At 30.6% G+C, this 17,841-nt stretch overlaps 1 protein-coding gene across 1 annotated transcript in view; it reads right to left on the reverse strand.

Annotated features, from left to right (window-relative positions):
- Positions 1-17,841, reverse strand: part of LOC147073147 (lachesin-like) — a 232,917-nt gene that overhangs the window by 12,673 nt on the left and 202,403 nt on the right. The window contains exons 3-4 of the mRNA XM_085945295.1: positions 12,399-12,606; positions 781-945 (exon numbers count right to left, since the gene is read on the reverse strand). Of these exons, the coding sequence (XP_085801421.1) occupies positions 781-945; positions 12,399-12,606 (373 nt within the window). The remainder of the gene's footprint in view (positions 1-780; positions 946-12,398; positions 12,607-17,841) is intronic.

Below are 17,841 nucleotides of genomic sequence, written 5' to 3' on the forward strand. Positions count from 1 at the left end.
AAAATAATTTATATCTTTACGAAGTATAAAGTTATCAAAAAAAACAAACTTTATCAAAGGACTTTATCCTTATAAAATAGTAAGATGTTAAAATAAGCGTAAATAATACTGTACTGTGGATTAAACGAATACAAGAGCGTGACTAAGTTGAGTAAATCGATTACAAAATTATATATTATGAAATTATAAATTGTACACAATTTTCTTATTAATGAGGTTTCGATTTCAAATGCTTTTTATTATGAAATCCTATAAATACTTTGTTTTATTTATTATTAAGAAAATACCTCAATTCCATTTAATTTAACTTACAAGTTGATTGAGTCCATTAAAATATTGTTTCCACTTATTAATATAAATTCATTTTTAACAAACGGTTTACGAGTAAAGATAAAAAAATGTAAAACTTAAGAAAATACCCACTCATGTGATTGCAAATAAAAGCCAGAATATAAATTGAACGTATTTAAATAATAATAATTGTTTTGTTTGGAAGCTATAAAAATGTTCAGCTACATTTTTTTCGGTTTAATGTAAAAAATATTAATTACAAAATAAAATAAATACGTCCGTTAAGATAACTGCATATATGAAAACGTTATCATATACTAAGTCACTCACTTGAAATGAAATCACAACTTATAGTTTTTTGTCATCCATTGGAAGGTAAACCGTAGTCGAAAGACTACAATATACTACTCATAGCTTTATTAGTAGTTATATTATGCTACTGAATATTTTGAACATGAATTTATATTATATTATATTGTTTATATTCACCATGTTCGAGCGGGATTGGCTCATTAGGCATGGCCTCTCCACCCTCTCTTCGCCAGGATACCCTTGGAGTGGGAGAACCGGTCGCAGCACATCGCAGCGTCACGGACGCTCCCTCTCTTGCCACCAGGTCACCGCTTGTTGGGTATTCCAAGATATCTGGTGGAACTGGGGAAGACAGATATACATACGTGTAATAAATACAAGTATTATAGGGGTAAGTATGTTATAAACAACCCATGATAAAGCTGTAATAATAATGTGATACCCCAAGTACAATACTTTCGTAAGTCTAAAATAACTATTGTAGTTTGATTCGTCATAGCACTTTTTTAAACGATTCATAATATTATTAACCTTTCCTTTACGATGCTAAAAAAATCCGTCCGTTCTAATGATGTCACCTAGGATTACCGTAGGAGTTTGACAATAAAACAGAAGGTAAAAGGGACGTGTTTATTTTGGTAACATACATACATCGAATAAGGTTTCTTGATCATTACTTTATATTTGTGTTATCTTTAAAATTATCAAAAAGGCATCCAAACTTAATAATAATCATACAAATAATTCAATACATTATTCTTATATAGAAAAAGGCTGGTCATCAGTTCACTGACGGGTCTAGTACTCTTGGCTGAATACCTAAGTCTTGCATCAATATAGTATTATGTATAGCATGGTTAACTGAAATGTGACGAATATTTATCAATAATTATTATAATATTATGTATTCACTGGATAAAATGCCAAATATTTTGAAAATAGTAACATTTTAATTAGATTTAGGTAATATTGATGATTTTAATATTTGAAATTCTAAAATTAGTTGCGCAACGTAGCACTTAAAGGTGAATATTAGGCACGACGCGTAAAGCTCACAAAATAAAATAATGGATAATGAAGTAGATAAGTACGATGATAAAGACGTCACTAAGCAGATGAAATAGTAGTGGGCTGTATTGTCGCTCGGCGAATGAACAGCCGCTGGACAAATGACGTCATACAGTGGTATCAGTGGTATCCAAGGGGCACTAAGCACCTATAGGAACGCCCTTAATTCCGCTGGATAGACGAAGTTTGTTGAATGTACGTGACAGTGCCTCCATCCATCAGTGGATCGTCCCAGGCTGATGATAATGATGATGAATACTGATGATTTTGTGAATAGCTAAAATATGAAGATGACGAAGTGCGTTCATATTATCTGAAATATTTGCAATTAAAGAGGCTGGGTAACCTTACGTAACATTACAGTAACGGCTGGGTTAAAACACTTTGTAGTATCTAATGGCCATCCCTAGTATATTCATAAAATGTATTAATAACTTTACGTTAAAACGTTTTCTTTTATTTATAAACACCGTGAGTTTAATTTAATTACATATGAACTACTACCATAATAAATTATTCGTAATATGCAAATATTACAATAATATTCGGTTTAAAATTATTTTAATAAAGGTAAAATTAATCCTATTTATAAATTTGTTTTACAGTCCGTCCGGACTTTATTCCGGAAACGGAAAGCGGTTCACATCGCTGTGTTACAAAATTGGTTTCTATTTAATCTACTTCTGATAAATATATATATATATATATATATATATTATATTACATTAGCATCTAACGATAATATTTTGTATATTAATTGTTGTTTCATGGAATTATACGATTATGTTTAATAATAATGTATCACCGGATAAGACGCTTGATTAGTAGCGATTCAATTATTATTCTACAGATGATAATCTATACGATATTTTCCATACCAATTATACTTTCGTCAACTCACTCAGCAACGGCATCGTTTACTTTATGATACTAATCACAATCGCTGTCACGTTGTGGATACCTACCTATACCTAAATTTAAAGTAGATAAATGCTGGCCAAGAGAAGAAGACGAAAGATTGGTTGTGTCTTTCACACCAACCCCACCCTGCGGCCGGAGCTGATCCCACTCTTTTACTTTGGCGGCAATGAGGGATGGACCTCTATCGATTTCTATCACTTTTACCCTGGCGTTTGATCTGAAAGGAGCTCTGCAGTCTGCACTTAACTTACTTTGTTCACGGCCGGTACGGACGCCGGTCACATTAAATATCAGTATTTCTTTCGCTTCATTTGAACTTTCATTAACATTAATTTTTAAAATCAGTGTCTACAACTTCAAGTGAACCAGCAGATGAGCCCATATTATTTTTATTATAATGTTCTTGTAAAATTGTATATGTTCGCATAGCAAAAATCACGAGTCTCCTTAATTTCATGTCTCTATATTATTACTTGTCTAAATAAATGCAATGTTTTCTAGCCTATAATAAACAATTGTTATCTCTAAATATAGTGTTTTCTTTATTTATATGGTATTTCGTTATGTACACACATAGAAAGCACTTGGTGCCCTTACCATTAATCAATTTTATCATAAACTTACAAGTATTGTTTATACATAGTTTTCTTAGTCTCTACTTTAATTCCTTTTTATTATACTCCACAGATACAAGTTCACTGATAGTCACATACATTTGTCAGCGCGATCACATGCCCTGAACTATTTAATTATCATATTTTACTCTTTACTCATACATTTTAATCATGCTCTACTCTTAACTTTCAATATCTCTAATCTCTTTTTATTCACATATCTCTCTCCTCTGTTTTATCACAATTACATCTCCAAGATTTTTGTTCATGTGAAACACGAAAAAGGAAAGTAAACAAAGTGAAGCTAGAGTGAAATAAATCGATTTTGAGATAAGTTTGCCAATCGATTGCTAAAAGTCATATAATATCTATATAATGAATAATTGAGATTTTTTTTTAAATAACATCCATTTTTTTAAATACCAATATCCTGTATCTTCAAAGCAATAGTCGGATAACTGAGATACCTCACTGTTTATTTATTTAGGTATACAAAAAAATCCTAAAATTATTATCTCTACCTAACCGCAGAAATAAACATAATATAGTGACTTTTACTGTGTTAAATGTCAATTAATTCACGGTGGAAATGCATTGTATTATTAGTTTAAATAAAACTCAAATTGTATTACACTGGTTCCATTTTTATTAAATATAACTGGACTGGTTTCATCGGCCTCAGAGAGGCGTTTTCAACTGTTAGTACTAATAGTAAATTTATAGTTACTTATATTTATTTTATTTCATTTGGATTGATGATAATATTAAATTTCAATTATCTCAAAACTAGTGTTTTTTTACTTATACCACTGTTGCTTTCAGGTAGCCATATACAGAATGAACTTGGTTTGACTGAAATTTATCAAATTATTATTATTTTTTAAATGAACCGGTAAACATTCATATATTACAACTCTACAATTGACATGTTATTGTCTATGCTCATTTTTAGAGCATTGACAATAACGAGACGGAAATGACACAGTTGTCAAAGAGAGCTTAAAAAATGAAGACTTTACAAAACGCTCGTCCTTTTCTTAAAATATCAAATGTAAAAGTATCATTATCAACCTGTTGGTGTAAATCATAGATTAATTTATACTTTTGTGTTATCCTGCCGTGTAATATGTGGTAATTGTGCTAGATGCAAAATACAAAACGATATAAATACCCACGCGTGTTTCTTTAATAGAGACACATCTAATATCACAACACACATCTAAACGCAACCATATGAGTATATTATATTAACGGGGGTAAAATGACCACTCCAAAAATCCTCCGATAGTGTAACGCAAACCACGTATGTATAAGTAGATTATCATATATTATATTTTCTGCATGACTGATATCATTATAAATTTATAAAATCTTAAGCACCGGCTAGACGCACATACTTTACCACAAGCTTACCAACGCAAACCGGTTTGTATCGGGAAGTCAGTGTGTATGGACGGGAAAACTGAAGCTCGCGCAAACCGAAAAGCACTATAAAAGTGATACTGCACAGGCAAGTCGCTGCCGTCTAGCATGCTCATAACTCACACACTAATTGAATTCTTTCTGACGATTTAATAATATCTAATATTAGCTGTAACCTAAGTGTAAACTAAATATTATTATGTTAGTATCTCAAAGGGAACGATTCCATAAAAACGGTTAACTAACTAGGTGAATTGTTATCAGGGGCGTGCGGATTATCTCAGTTACATTAATTATAATATTATTATACAGGATTTAATTAATTTATTTCGAACATACTATATCGCATTACATCGTAGTTGTTGATTAATAATTATAAATAATTGGCCCTTAGCAACATGTGTTTAATATTACTACCATTTTGATAGCTGCTAAAAGAACTCTGACAAGAACGTCTTATTTTAGAAATTGAAATTTGCCAAGAGTATTTTGAACCTATCAAGAACATTCATCACTCACAATTCTTACCCCATAATCCTTCGCTTCTAAAATTAGACACCGCATATATTGATAAATATGTGTTTAATAAAATGTGTTATTATAGTTACGTTATAATAATATGAGAAATAATATTTGTTGGGCCAAATTGTGGTCGCATTCACCCTTTCTTCTCACCTACCCTTGAATCCTTATATATTATTATCTCAAGATCAGGGTGACTAGCAATTACGGGTCATGAGACGACCGTAATTGCAAATAACATTCAGTTAGCCCAATACAACTAGTGCGTGTAGTTTGTAACCCCACTTTATTGATTAATTCAATTATACAGACTGATTCAGAAGTTGTTCGTGGGCCACGGCTGCGTCAGCTTGATACAGTGTGAACGTCGTCCAAGCGATACTTCTGAATACCTGGCAAGCCGTGATACCGGCTGTCATCATTCATACAACCTATTATCATCATTCATCAACCTCATATATCATCCATCAACAGTGTACTATCAAGTGACCCAACAAACCATACCGCGCTAGTGATAGTGAATCAGACCATGGAGCCACCATTAACATCATAAAAGGTCGGTGTCTGGAATCATGTTAAACCTCGCCCCCCCTTAGATTCGGAATCCACCATCACCTTCAAATTACATTCCACTGCAAAAAGCACTACCAAATATTATGAATTGATATAACCAGGGTTCAACACTGGTTCAACTTTCTTTCATATGTTCAAGGTCGTACAATAATAACACTCACAAGTGACACCAAATTAATCCAGTACAGTGTTAAAATCAGTGTTTTAAAAGCCGTCAATGCAACAAGTTAGTGTTTAACTATATTATAATTTACAGTATTGATACAAAATTTGCTTAAACAATATCATTACGTAAACATAAATTATTATATAATAAGTGTTCAAACCAGTGCACATATTACGGTTATGATCGTCCACAAAATTTAAACAACGTCAAGTTCGGTGTTCATAAACCAACACATCCGGTATTCCTACCTATCCATACAGTCCACTTAACTCATACAGCGCTGACGACACGGCTGCCGTGTCGGCATTAGATGACTATTATATATAATTAGCATGTTATTTAAATGTGGTAATAAAATATTAATTAACTGGTCCGCAGTGAATGAGTTTTAAATTACAACAAGAACAGTACCTATTTTATATTAATAAAGCTCACATAAATATTTATTAAACAATAAAAATACATATCAATAATGCATTAAAATAACTAAGTAATATTTTTAATCTAAGAGATTTTTTATAAACGAATATTATAATCATTATAATATTATTAATAAATACACATGTTTGTTTTGAAAAAACATTATGAAAATATCATTATAATTAATTGTAGTATAGGTTATCATTACTTTACAATTTTGTTAAATTTAACAATTTTGTTAAATTAGTTTTTTAAAAAATACATAATAAATTAAATTCAGTTAAGTATATTATTAAAAAAAATAAAGCGGCGAAGAATTGTGGGCGATGAATATTGCACACAGTTTTCATTATCCACTATGTAAGGGTCAATAAAGCGAAAAATAAAGAATCGAATAAAGTATGCACCGTTAAGGGTGAAAATAGTATAATATTATGTATTTCTTCTTTGAACAATATATCGCTCAGCAGGTAGAACAAATTAACACTATGCGGCGCCTTCAAGAATCCTTATCGCTCGCCCCCAGGTAATACCACTACCCTATAGCCACGTTATATTAACCCCCAGATGATGTTTAGACGTCTGTATTTTTGGACGGTGGATTTCGGTTGACTTAAAAAAGCAATAAGTACTTACAATAACATTTCAATATTTATCACCAAACAAAATAATATTTTATGAAAATATAAATTACTGAAAACACTCATGAGAAAATATAGCCAATAGAAAAAATCTTTTTCGAAAAAATTAAAGACACCCGGCTGGAATTGAACATATGTCTCTTGGGTTTCGCGCCCTGTGCATTACCACCATGGCCCCCACAAGGGGTGGGCTGACAGGGCTCTAGTCTGGGGGCCCGGGCTCAGGAAGGGCCCGGCGTCACGAGATAACTGAGATAAACACAGATCACAAATTTGCTCTAATAGTAAAAAAAAGTCACCTGCGGCGCTATTTTACGTCAATGTTATTAATAATTTAAAATATTTGGTTGTACGTTGGAATTTTTAACTATGTGCCGATACTCGACAACATATTCAAATAAATAATAATAATAAAAATGGATTTACATATTAAAAATACAAAAATTTCTAAAAATACACCTTATTTTTACCGCGTACACCATTTGGAAAACTTTACTACAGTGCATCACACTGCCTTTACCCGCAAAACATCCTAGCCTGGGGGCCCGCCTCAGGATGTGGGGGCCATGATTACCACCATGCTACGACTGCCATGCTTAATTGTGACAAACTTTAACTATTGGCCTTATTAATACCTGCTCATAAACGATTTCTTAGTTGAGTTACGGTAGGCAATCGATTTTTGTATTCTAAATTAAAGTACTTATTACTTTAATTACTAACCGACGTCACAGATATCTCTTTTCAGAATTACGTATGTTCAATAATTAGAATGGTACATTCTTAAATCTTTTAAATTATTCGTTTAATAAAAGAAATAGTTATCTAAAAAATATTTATGAATTTATTTTAATATATGCCTGTTTTTTAAAAGATTATTCAGTTGAAAATGTCCCCCTGAGGCCATTGAAATCGGTCCAAATTTATTTACTAAAAGCGGAAAAAGTACTAAAAAAGTGTCGTTTTCTTAAATTAAATCAATAATACAACTTATTACAGTATACATTTTTTGGGATAAGTAAGTAGATAAATAATATAATAAAATTTGCCAGTGTATTCAAATTTTTCATATTATACACTTATGAAATGAAAACAAATGATTTTATAGAAAATATAGTGCACCGCGCAATTTTATTTTACAGTTTGTTTTAATCCATCCAACTTAATAACCATGTATATATTCCTTTGACACGTAAAATTTAATAAAAACTATGCATCCATATTTTTTTTAAACTATATGACATCCCGTCCAACAATCACACTAGGTACTTTTGTCGTTCACTTTTTTTTATTAAAAAAATGTTGAAATTCACATGACACTGGAATCGGATATGAAACATATTTTGCATTCCTTTTTTCGTAATTGAATTTTGCAGAGTAGCAGTTTTATTATTTTTTGCTAGTTACACCAATACGTAAGGGATTTTTTGATTGTTATTATTAAATAACTATAATTTTAATATTAATACTATCGACCAAAGGCACTTGATGGAATTTGAATTTAAATTCTAATGGATTTAAGTTTTAAACCTACTATTATACTATTCCATTTGAGTAGTTTTTTCGTCCCGGGTTCTCCCTTTCGGCATTTTCAAGCAATATATGCACTCATCAAAAATGTAAATACACACTGACAACGAATACAATTAATTCTTCATCTACCTATTAAGTCAACAAAATTATAAATTGTTGAAGTGTTTGTAAAAAAACCCTATCACTAATAATACATTTTTTATATCGTATTAGTTAATTTCATTAAATTCCATAATATTTTGTTTAATTAACATAACTTTTTAAAGATAGGTATTATTGATATATTTCATTAGTTAGCTTAGTTAACTTAGTTCCTAGTCCCAGGTTCGAATCCTGGGTCTGGCAAGTACCTACACATTGTTTTTCAATTTGTGTGTGTCAGGGTATGGACCTAATGGGTTGAGCAAGTGGCTGACATCCATTTCTCGTACAAAAAAAAATCTGCCAATACAAACATCTACCCTGTGGAGGCCCATATGATCATATTAGGATCGGACATGGTCGAAAAAAAAAATTTCGTGTAATATTTTATTATAAAAAATTTGATCATTTTCAATATTTAATTCAAATTTAAGTACTGGAAATATGGGTATCCTAAGACCTTTTTCAGTTATTTAACACAGCCTATCTACATTCAACAGGCACCTTTTGCCACTGCTCTTAGGTAGGTACCTAACTACAAATAGTATCATCTTGATTCAAAAAAATATCTTTAATGGAAATATTAGATAAGCTTCTTTTGACGTATTAGATATATGGATTTTTTACCTGAATATTTTTCTAAAGATTTTTAATAAAGTATATAATAATACCTGTATTATGTATTTATTATTTTACGTAAGTAGCCGAAATAAGCCTGACATTAAAAGACGTTTCTATTACTGTTTAGGCACAAATTTAATACTTTTTTACGTCATGAACTTTCTACGAATTTTGAATATAATCCTCAGACTATGTTGTTCCTTAATAATACTATCAGCTTAGGATAGTTGATAGATATTTGATCAACCAAACTATATATCGTAAGGTTATCCAATAGTCAAAAAAGGATCCATTATATACATCCAACATAAAAGAACAAAAGGGTTTATTTTAAATAATCATTTTTATTTATTATATATCCGTTTGGCATACAACCTTATGGTAGAACGAGTACAAAGATGTTTTTGAGACTCCTTTACTTTAGGTTATATCAATGGTAAAGGATGAATATAGGCTGTTAAGATCCAACATAAATAGTGCACACTAGAGGTGGGAAAACTGATCGATTTTGAAGACTTAATATACTTACTACCAGTATAAAAAATATTATATTTAAAAAAACAATATTTAGATCGCATTGTATTATAATTACAAGATAAAAAGAACTTTTCATATACCTACTTACAACTTTTTTAAATTTTCTGTTGAATCATATAAACTTGACTTGGCTAGCTTAAACGATCAAAAAAATTTGTACTTGATAGAAATACTGAATAATGAAATGTCATTTCATATTGATTTTCATAGTAACGCACGTATATATTATTTAATAATTTAGTTGCTAGGACCCCCTAACAACCAATAATGATATCGAAATAACTTTTAATACAAAAAAGAATTAACTAAAAATGAATTCAATTCCACTTAAAGATGACTAAAAGTATAAAAAAAATGTATTGGCATCGTGTTCTGATATATTCTAAAAGTTTCAAATGTCTAGTCGGGAAGTTAGTTAATAATCGATTGCAAGATTTGTACTGGATAAACAACCAATGGACAAATAAAAATACAACCTAATAAAAACGTTATAAAAATAGCAGGCAGATACCCAGAATTAGCATTACGTGTAATTTAAATCGCTTAGATAGGTCCTAATGGTTTATGCGCCACACATAATATTATCGCACTGACCACATCAGGCGGCGAGAAAAGTCGCGCCGCGAACCTCTGATTTTGATCGATTTACAATCATTTTACAATGTTTGAGACCACTGTACAGAGGGAATGCCTCATTTGACCTGAGCTGTTCTGGTGTCAATTTATAATCAAACTAAGTTATACAAAATACTCAATGAAATCAATTATAATTTTTCAACGTTTTTCTAGGTGGTGGGGTTTAGTCATTAATTACCAAATATATGTACAAGTATATACCTACCTACATTCTCATATTATTATAGGTAGGTACATTATGTACGAAGCTATTTATAATAATATGATTTTATTATTAAGGAAATAAGTTTTTTTTTTCAGAATAAATAATATGATTATCTGAGTCGTTACTTAATCACATCTAAAAAACTTAATTAATAATAATAATTATAGATTTACCATCATCAGTTTTGAACAACAACATACAACGAGCGTTTTTACTCACCAATGGGGTCATTCTATGCGGTCCCTAGTATGCGTATAATAACGCTAATGCATTCACATACTCTGTAGAAATAGATTTGTACTGCAGCAATGGGATGGGACTGAGTGACCCCGATCAGCGAAAAATAGACGCCATAGCTTTCTTAATTTTTACATAGGTGTCACCGTGAAATAGGGATTATTTAATTTAATAAGTTATGTTAATACCGCGTAATCATTATTATGTAATTACATAATTTACAATTATTGCTTTATTTATTTGTATTTTAATAATAAATATCTTTCTAAAATTGCGACGGGTTTAGATAGATGAAATAAATTAAATAATTCATAATTAACTAGGTATATTATGACAATGATAAAAATATCGGATGTTTTTTACGCATTCTCTACATGATAACGATGTGGGGATGGTCTCTATGAACCCTTAAGGTAGAGCCGCCCCTGCCAGCAGCTGATATTTATAGGTTCAAGTATTTTTTTCTAAAAAATATTTTTTCTAGTATAGTTATGCATGAGATGTTGTGAAATTATGTAGGTATAGTCAATTTTATAGAACGTACACATTCTCAAATCTTGTCTTATTCGTTGAAAAAAAATAGGTTTATTATATTAATCTCACACACTCGTATAATTTATTATTATACTATTTTTATCGTTATCAAATAATGGACATGGTTGGTTTTGATTTTATACGTCATATTTACTATAAAGAACTCAAATATTATTTATCAATGAAATGGCTTTCAATGAATACGCATAATTTGAAAATATTGGCAAATATTCTGTTCAAAAGCCTGCCATATTTGACAATATTTACATTTCACATCATAATATTGACTGAAAAATTATGCTTTGACGTTGTTTGTGCTTCGCTCATGGGTTAATTGTGTAATCGGGTTTTAAAATTATATTAATAACGACACGGAATGTAACCGGATCTGGTGCGCCGGCTGATTATTTTGGAGGGAAATTTATTTAAAGGCGTTAATTATTGTCAACAAAAGTCGGGAATTCCCGCGAAATTAGAAGAGCGTGATGCGTTTTACTTATACAATGTTTAACATCCGGAATTAGTTAATTTATTATTTGTCATTTTCTAGCTAAAATTAACCTACTTCAAAATAATTCTAGTAATACAAGATATTTTAATTGGTTTTAGTATAATACTACGCTTATAGCAGTGGCGAGGGGTGGAGGTAGGCTGTTAAGATTCGACATAAATAGTGCACACTAAACTTTGTCAGTCATATTTATTTGTTTTCATTGAACTAAGGTTACAATCGGCAGATGGTGCTGCGCATCAGAATTTCTATTCTACGCACAAGATTGCTTTCGACCGCTATCTAGAGCAGGAAAGTATCAAAGTATTAGCACATATTGTAACAATTACAATAAGTTAGTTGTAATGTTACAATAAGTGCTATGTTTTCACAGCACCGCAATGAAAACAAATACGTATGACTGACAAAGTTTAATGTGCATTATTTATATCGAATCGTAACAGCCTACATCCATCCTACGCCACTGGTTTATAGAGATATAAGAATATCTTACCAACGACTTCCAAAAATGCAGTGTGGCTCTTCATGGGGTCGGTGTTGATCTGACACATGTACCATCCTCGGTCCAGTTCCCTGACGTCCCGCACGTGCAGGAACCAGGCTCTTCTGTCGCTTTGAGTGACTGCTATGCGATGGTTCTTTGTTATCACGTGGGTGCCTATCGTTAAGATAGTCTGGGTGTCTACTCTCAGCCATGCCACCTGTGAAAATTATTAAATATTTATTTATTTACATTAAACATGTATATGTTTTACCGCTCGCCGTGAAATTAAAATAAAATTCTATGCACCAAATTTGAGTGTAACGCATAATGTTACCATTACTATTTTATTACAATTTTTCACATCATCGCGACGAGCACGGTGGCCGAGTGATCTAAGATTGCAGTAATTTTGAATTGAAGTTCTGTTGGCGTGGGTTCGAATCCAACTTCTGACAAATATTTATATATTTTATTTTATTACTAATATGTATTTCTTAAATTAAAAATTTAAATTTTTAGCCTTATTTAGACAAATTAACGTTAATAAGTGAATACTAGACTAAACAAATTGACGATAAAAAATATTCTTCTATTTATAAATTATCTAAAATTGTGTATGGTTTAATGGCATAATTGTAGATATTTAATAAATACGGTTCTACCTTAAGGTTTCGTAGGGACCATCTCCACATTGCTATAATGTCAAAAATACACGTACAATATTTTTATCATTATCATATTAATATACCTACTAAATTACTAGATTAAAATAAATGAACAATTTAATTTATTTTATTCATCTACACCCGTCTATAGAGATATTTGTTATTAATATACAAATAAATAAAGCAATGATTATAAATTATGCAATAGCATAACGATGACTACGCGCTATAAAAATAACTAATGAAAAAATACGCCCCATTACACGGTGACACCTATGTATAAATTAAGAAAGCTATGGCGTCTATTTTACGCTGACTGGGGTAACTCAGGTCTAGTCCATCACCACGGTACAAACTTCATTCTACAAAGGATGTGAATGCATTGGCGTTAGTATACGCATACTGGGGAGTGAATCAAATAACCCCTATTATTGATTAAGTAACGATACAGATAATCATATTAATTATATATTCTGATAAATTACTCATTTCCTCATTAATAAAATTATATTATTATAAGTAGCTTGGTACTTAATGTATAATATGAGAAAGTAGGTGGGTGTGTATATTTAACAATTGAGGCGTCTAATTCCAAAAAGCGATAAGTCCACATTTGGTCAAAATCAAGAAAAAAATACGCACGTATTTTTGTATAATTGTACACAATATGTATTGATATATAAATTCCAAAACGCAACATAACCTTACGAAGAAAAATATTCTCGTCTCTTATATAAGTCTCGATTTATAAATTCAAAAAGCGCCAAGTCTGTATTTCATATTATTTAAAGCTTGGTTGATTTCGCGCGTGTTTAAGTCAACCAATAAGGGAACTTTCAATATTGAAAAGGGCGTGACAGTACCGCGGAAATATGTGCCTTATGCGGAATAAATTCAAAAGTGAGGTACAAGTAGCGCTACGTCCAATTTTATTTTGCCTATATTTATTACATTTAAGAGTTTATCAGCTGCAACAGATTGCCATTTAGTTTTAATTTCGACAATAATACAACGGAAAAAATAATCTCACGTTAAAACAAATAATTGAAGCTTGAAACATAAAAACGTTGTTTCCCGAAAATATTGAATTGTGGACTTGTCGCTTTTTGTAATTAGACGCCTCAATTAATGGCTAAACTCCACCACCTAGAAAGTCGTCGAGCCGCTACTGTGTATAATAATATTATATAATATGTAACATAAGTTGACATCACAGAATGTGAACGGTTAAATTAATAATGATAAAGAGTGGGAGAATTGTGTTTCCTGTTTTTAACATTAATTCGAGATGAACTAAAAGGAAATAACGCAGTAGAAAATAAATTATATAATATTACCTGAAATTTTGATATATTGTTATAAGATAATACAAATTTATTTTAGGAATAAAAAGTAACATCCTGTTTTCAGTAGTATTGTGTTACACAGTGAAAGGAATTGATATTACGAATTTCATTTTATATTGTTAAAGAAAATATAGAATTTTTTACAGTGAATTTTAATAAATTTATTAATAAAATATTTTCGTCTTTTAACATTTTATTTAGTGTCATCATCATCGACCCTTAATTCACAAGAATATCTTGGCTATAAAACTCCGCAGTGGGTTATAAGTACCTACACAACCACAACACGGTTTTGGTGTATTATATTAAGCTTTGGAGACGATCCGGTATGACAACGTTCTTAACAAAACTTATTTTTATTTAAATCTTATTTAAATCTAAAATTTTTGCCGATCGATTTCTTAAAAGTTTTTTTTTAATTTTATTATGAAGGATTTCAAATTATGCACATCTTTATTTTTATAAAAATCGATGTATTTTAAAATAAACATATTATAAAATAATAAAACTATGAAATAGTCAAAAATCTGGTAAATACATTATAGAAAACTTAATAAACTAAATTGTATTAATAAATATGACCATAAAATATTATGTAATAAGATGAGATCCATTAACAAATTCAAATTTTTTTAAATTTTACTTTGACGTTTTTAAATTTTCTGTTGAGTTATTATGCTCAATATGCTCAAACTTGTACTTGATATAAAGTAAATAAAAAAATAATAAACAAACAAATATAGAATACTGAAATGTCATTTTGACATTTCATTTTGATTTCCAAAGTAACGCACGTATATATTAATAATTTAGTTGCTAGGACAACCCCCTTAGCAACCAATAATAGTCTTTTACTTTTTACGGATTTTTCTGAAATAACTTTCCATACAAAACAGAATTAACTTAAAATGAATTCAATTCTGCTTAAAGATGGCTAAAAGTATTAAAAGAATATTTTCTAAAAGTTCAAATGTCTAGCTAGTCGGGAAATTAGTTGAAAATCGATTGAAAGATTTATACTAGACAAACAACCACCGGACAAACAAGAATACGAGCTGAGAAAAACGTTGTAATGAGCAAGATTTTCACCAACAACAAAAAAATTTCACTACACAAATTGTGCTTTCACTAAGCAAATCTCACACACACCACACTTGCTCCCATGCGGAGCAATATCTAGCAGCTATTAAAAATATTTATTTTACGTTGTTATTTTATTTTATTTTATTTTATCATTATCACTGTATATTGTAATATTATGTAAATTTGCCATATTATTATGAATACCGATAAATATGTATTAGGTTTATTAATTGATTTAAATATAAACAATACTTATTTTTTATAAATTGTTTGTGTATAATATACAATATCAATTGTATAAATTTTATGGGTTTTAATGAATAATGTAAACAAAATGTTGAGGTTATATCGGAAAACTCATGTTTATATTATTATTATTATTATTATTATTGGAAAATTACCAATATTCTTTTTCAAGTAAATAATACTTCTTTCCATGGCTATAAACAAACAAACATTGTAATTTTTTTTGTAAGGATACATTTAATAATATGTATATTTTGAAATTTAGGTAATAATAATAAAATAAAGCCAGCAAAAATATTCGTTGAACTAAACATGTGAAAGGGGTAAAATGATATATCAACCATACAGCGAATGGAATAATATTATTTTATGAAAAACTCAATTACTTTTTTTCATTTTCTTTATTTTTCTTCACCAATGATATCGCATATCACGAAACATTTGCTTTTTTATATTGCTATTTTGATATGATAGAAAACCTATGTAATCATCAAAAGAAAAATTATATAATTTTATATTTGGCATCTGTCCAAACGGTTAATAATGAATTCAGAACAATATTTTTAATTGTTTGTGGTATTTTAAAATTGAATATATTATTATACATAGGACAATAAAATGTAACAATGTCTATCACCCCAAATTCCAATTATGAAAATATAATTTCGATGTTCATAATAATATTAATTAATACTTCATTTTACTAAGCTTATATTCGAATAAAACTACACTTGACAATGTAATTATAAACATACTAAGAAATTAAATAAATTCAAAATAATATGTAGATATCCAAAAAATATAGCATGGAAAGGTGGTTATTGGGTATAACGTGGAATGATCAATGATAGAGGTTGCTAAATAGATGAATTGGAAAGAGCTGGACACGTTGCAGTGGTATCCAAAGGGCACTAAATGACCACAGTGATGCTGTAAAACCCGCTAGATAAACGGAGTCATAAATTTTGGTGAATGTACATGGCAACAAAAAACTAGAGACTGAAAAAAATTCAGATAGAAGAGGCATTCATCCATTATTATCAGACGACATTATAATTGTCTTTGCAGAACACCCAGAAACCTTCGAAGCGAGAGTACAAGAGTTTGAAAATTAAATCCGCAAAATAAGTTTAAATTAAACCTCTGGATGGAGGATGAAAATATTTTTGGCTAGATTTGCATTGTACAAAAGAGTTCTTTGACAGCAGATTTGTTTTATTATAAGAGGTGTCTAATAATGAAAACCGATTATTCCACCATTCAATATCAGTGAGACATCACTTTTTGAGCGTCACTTCGAAACTAGTTAGTTTTAAAGCTAGTTCATTTATTTCTATCGTGTTCTATTTTCAAACTAGAACAGTTATTATTAATTTGGTTAACCCCTATTTCCAATATATTCATGAAAAATAAAGTCAGACGTATCAACTCATATTATTTATATCACTTTATATAATCAGCTATTTCTGTAAATCGTTTTCAAATATTTTGTCGTGTGATTGTAAGGTGTTGAAGAAGTTATAGCCTATTATAATAATAATTATACCATGTCATTTACACGTAGAATATAAACGTATTTTGGTGCTTATGTGCTTATTGTGCTTGTGATTATGTACTTATTGGTTTTTGTTATTCTTCTTCTTCTTCTTTGGCCATATCCGCCCCTTAACTGAAGCATATGGACACCACGCGGCGCCTTCAAGAATTCCTGTCGCTCGCCAGTCTTCTTGCTTCGTTCCAGGTCAAACCAGCATCCCGTAGTTCCACCGTATACACTCTGTAGATTGTATTTAGCGGCCTTCCAGGTCGTCGGAATCCGGTCGGCTTGAAGAACAGGCAAGCCAGGTTGAAGTTCTCTTCTGGCATCCACAGCACGTCGCCGAGTCAGGTCCAACGTTGCCTCTGCACTTTCAGCGTGATAAAAGGCTGCTTGGTGGGTTCTCTTATTTCCTCCTTGCTCCTAAAGTCATACCACCACCGCACACCCAGTATTCGTCGCAAATATCTGTTTTCGAAGCTCAGTATACGGATGCTCTGAGCCCTCCTAAGGTGCCATGATTTGCTACCGTAAAGCAGCACCGCCAGAATGCAAGCGTCGAATAGGCAGCATTT

The sequence above is a fragment of the Rhyacophila brunnea genome, unplaced genomic scaffold, assembly GCF_057557595.1.
Source record: "Rhyacophila brunnea isolate RB1 unplaced genomic scaffold, BYU_Rbru_1.0 scaffold_18, whole genome shotgun sequence".
Lineage (NCBI taxonomy): Eukaryota > Metazoa > Arthropoda > Insecta > Trichoptera > Rhyacophilidae > Rhyacophila > Rhyacophila brunnea.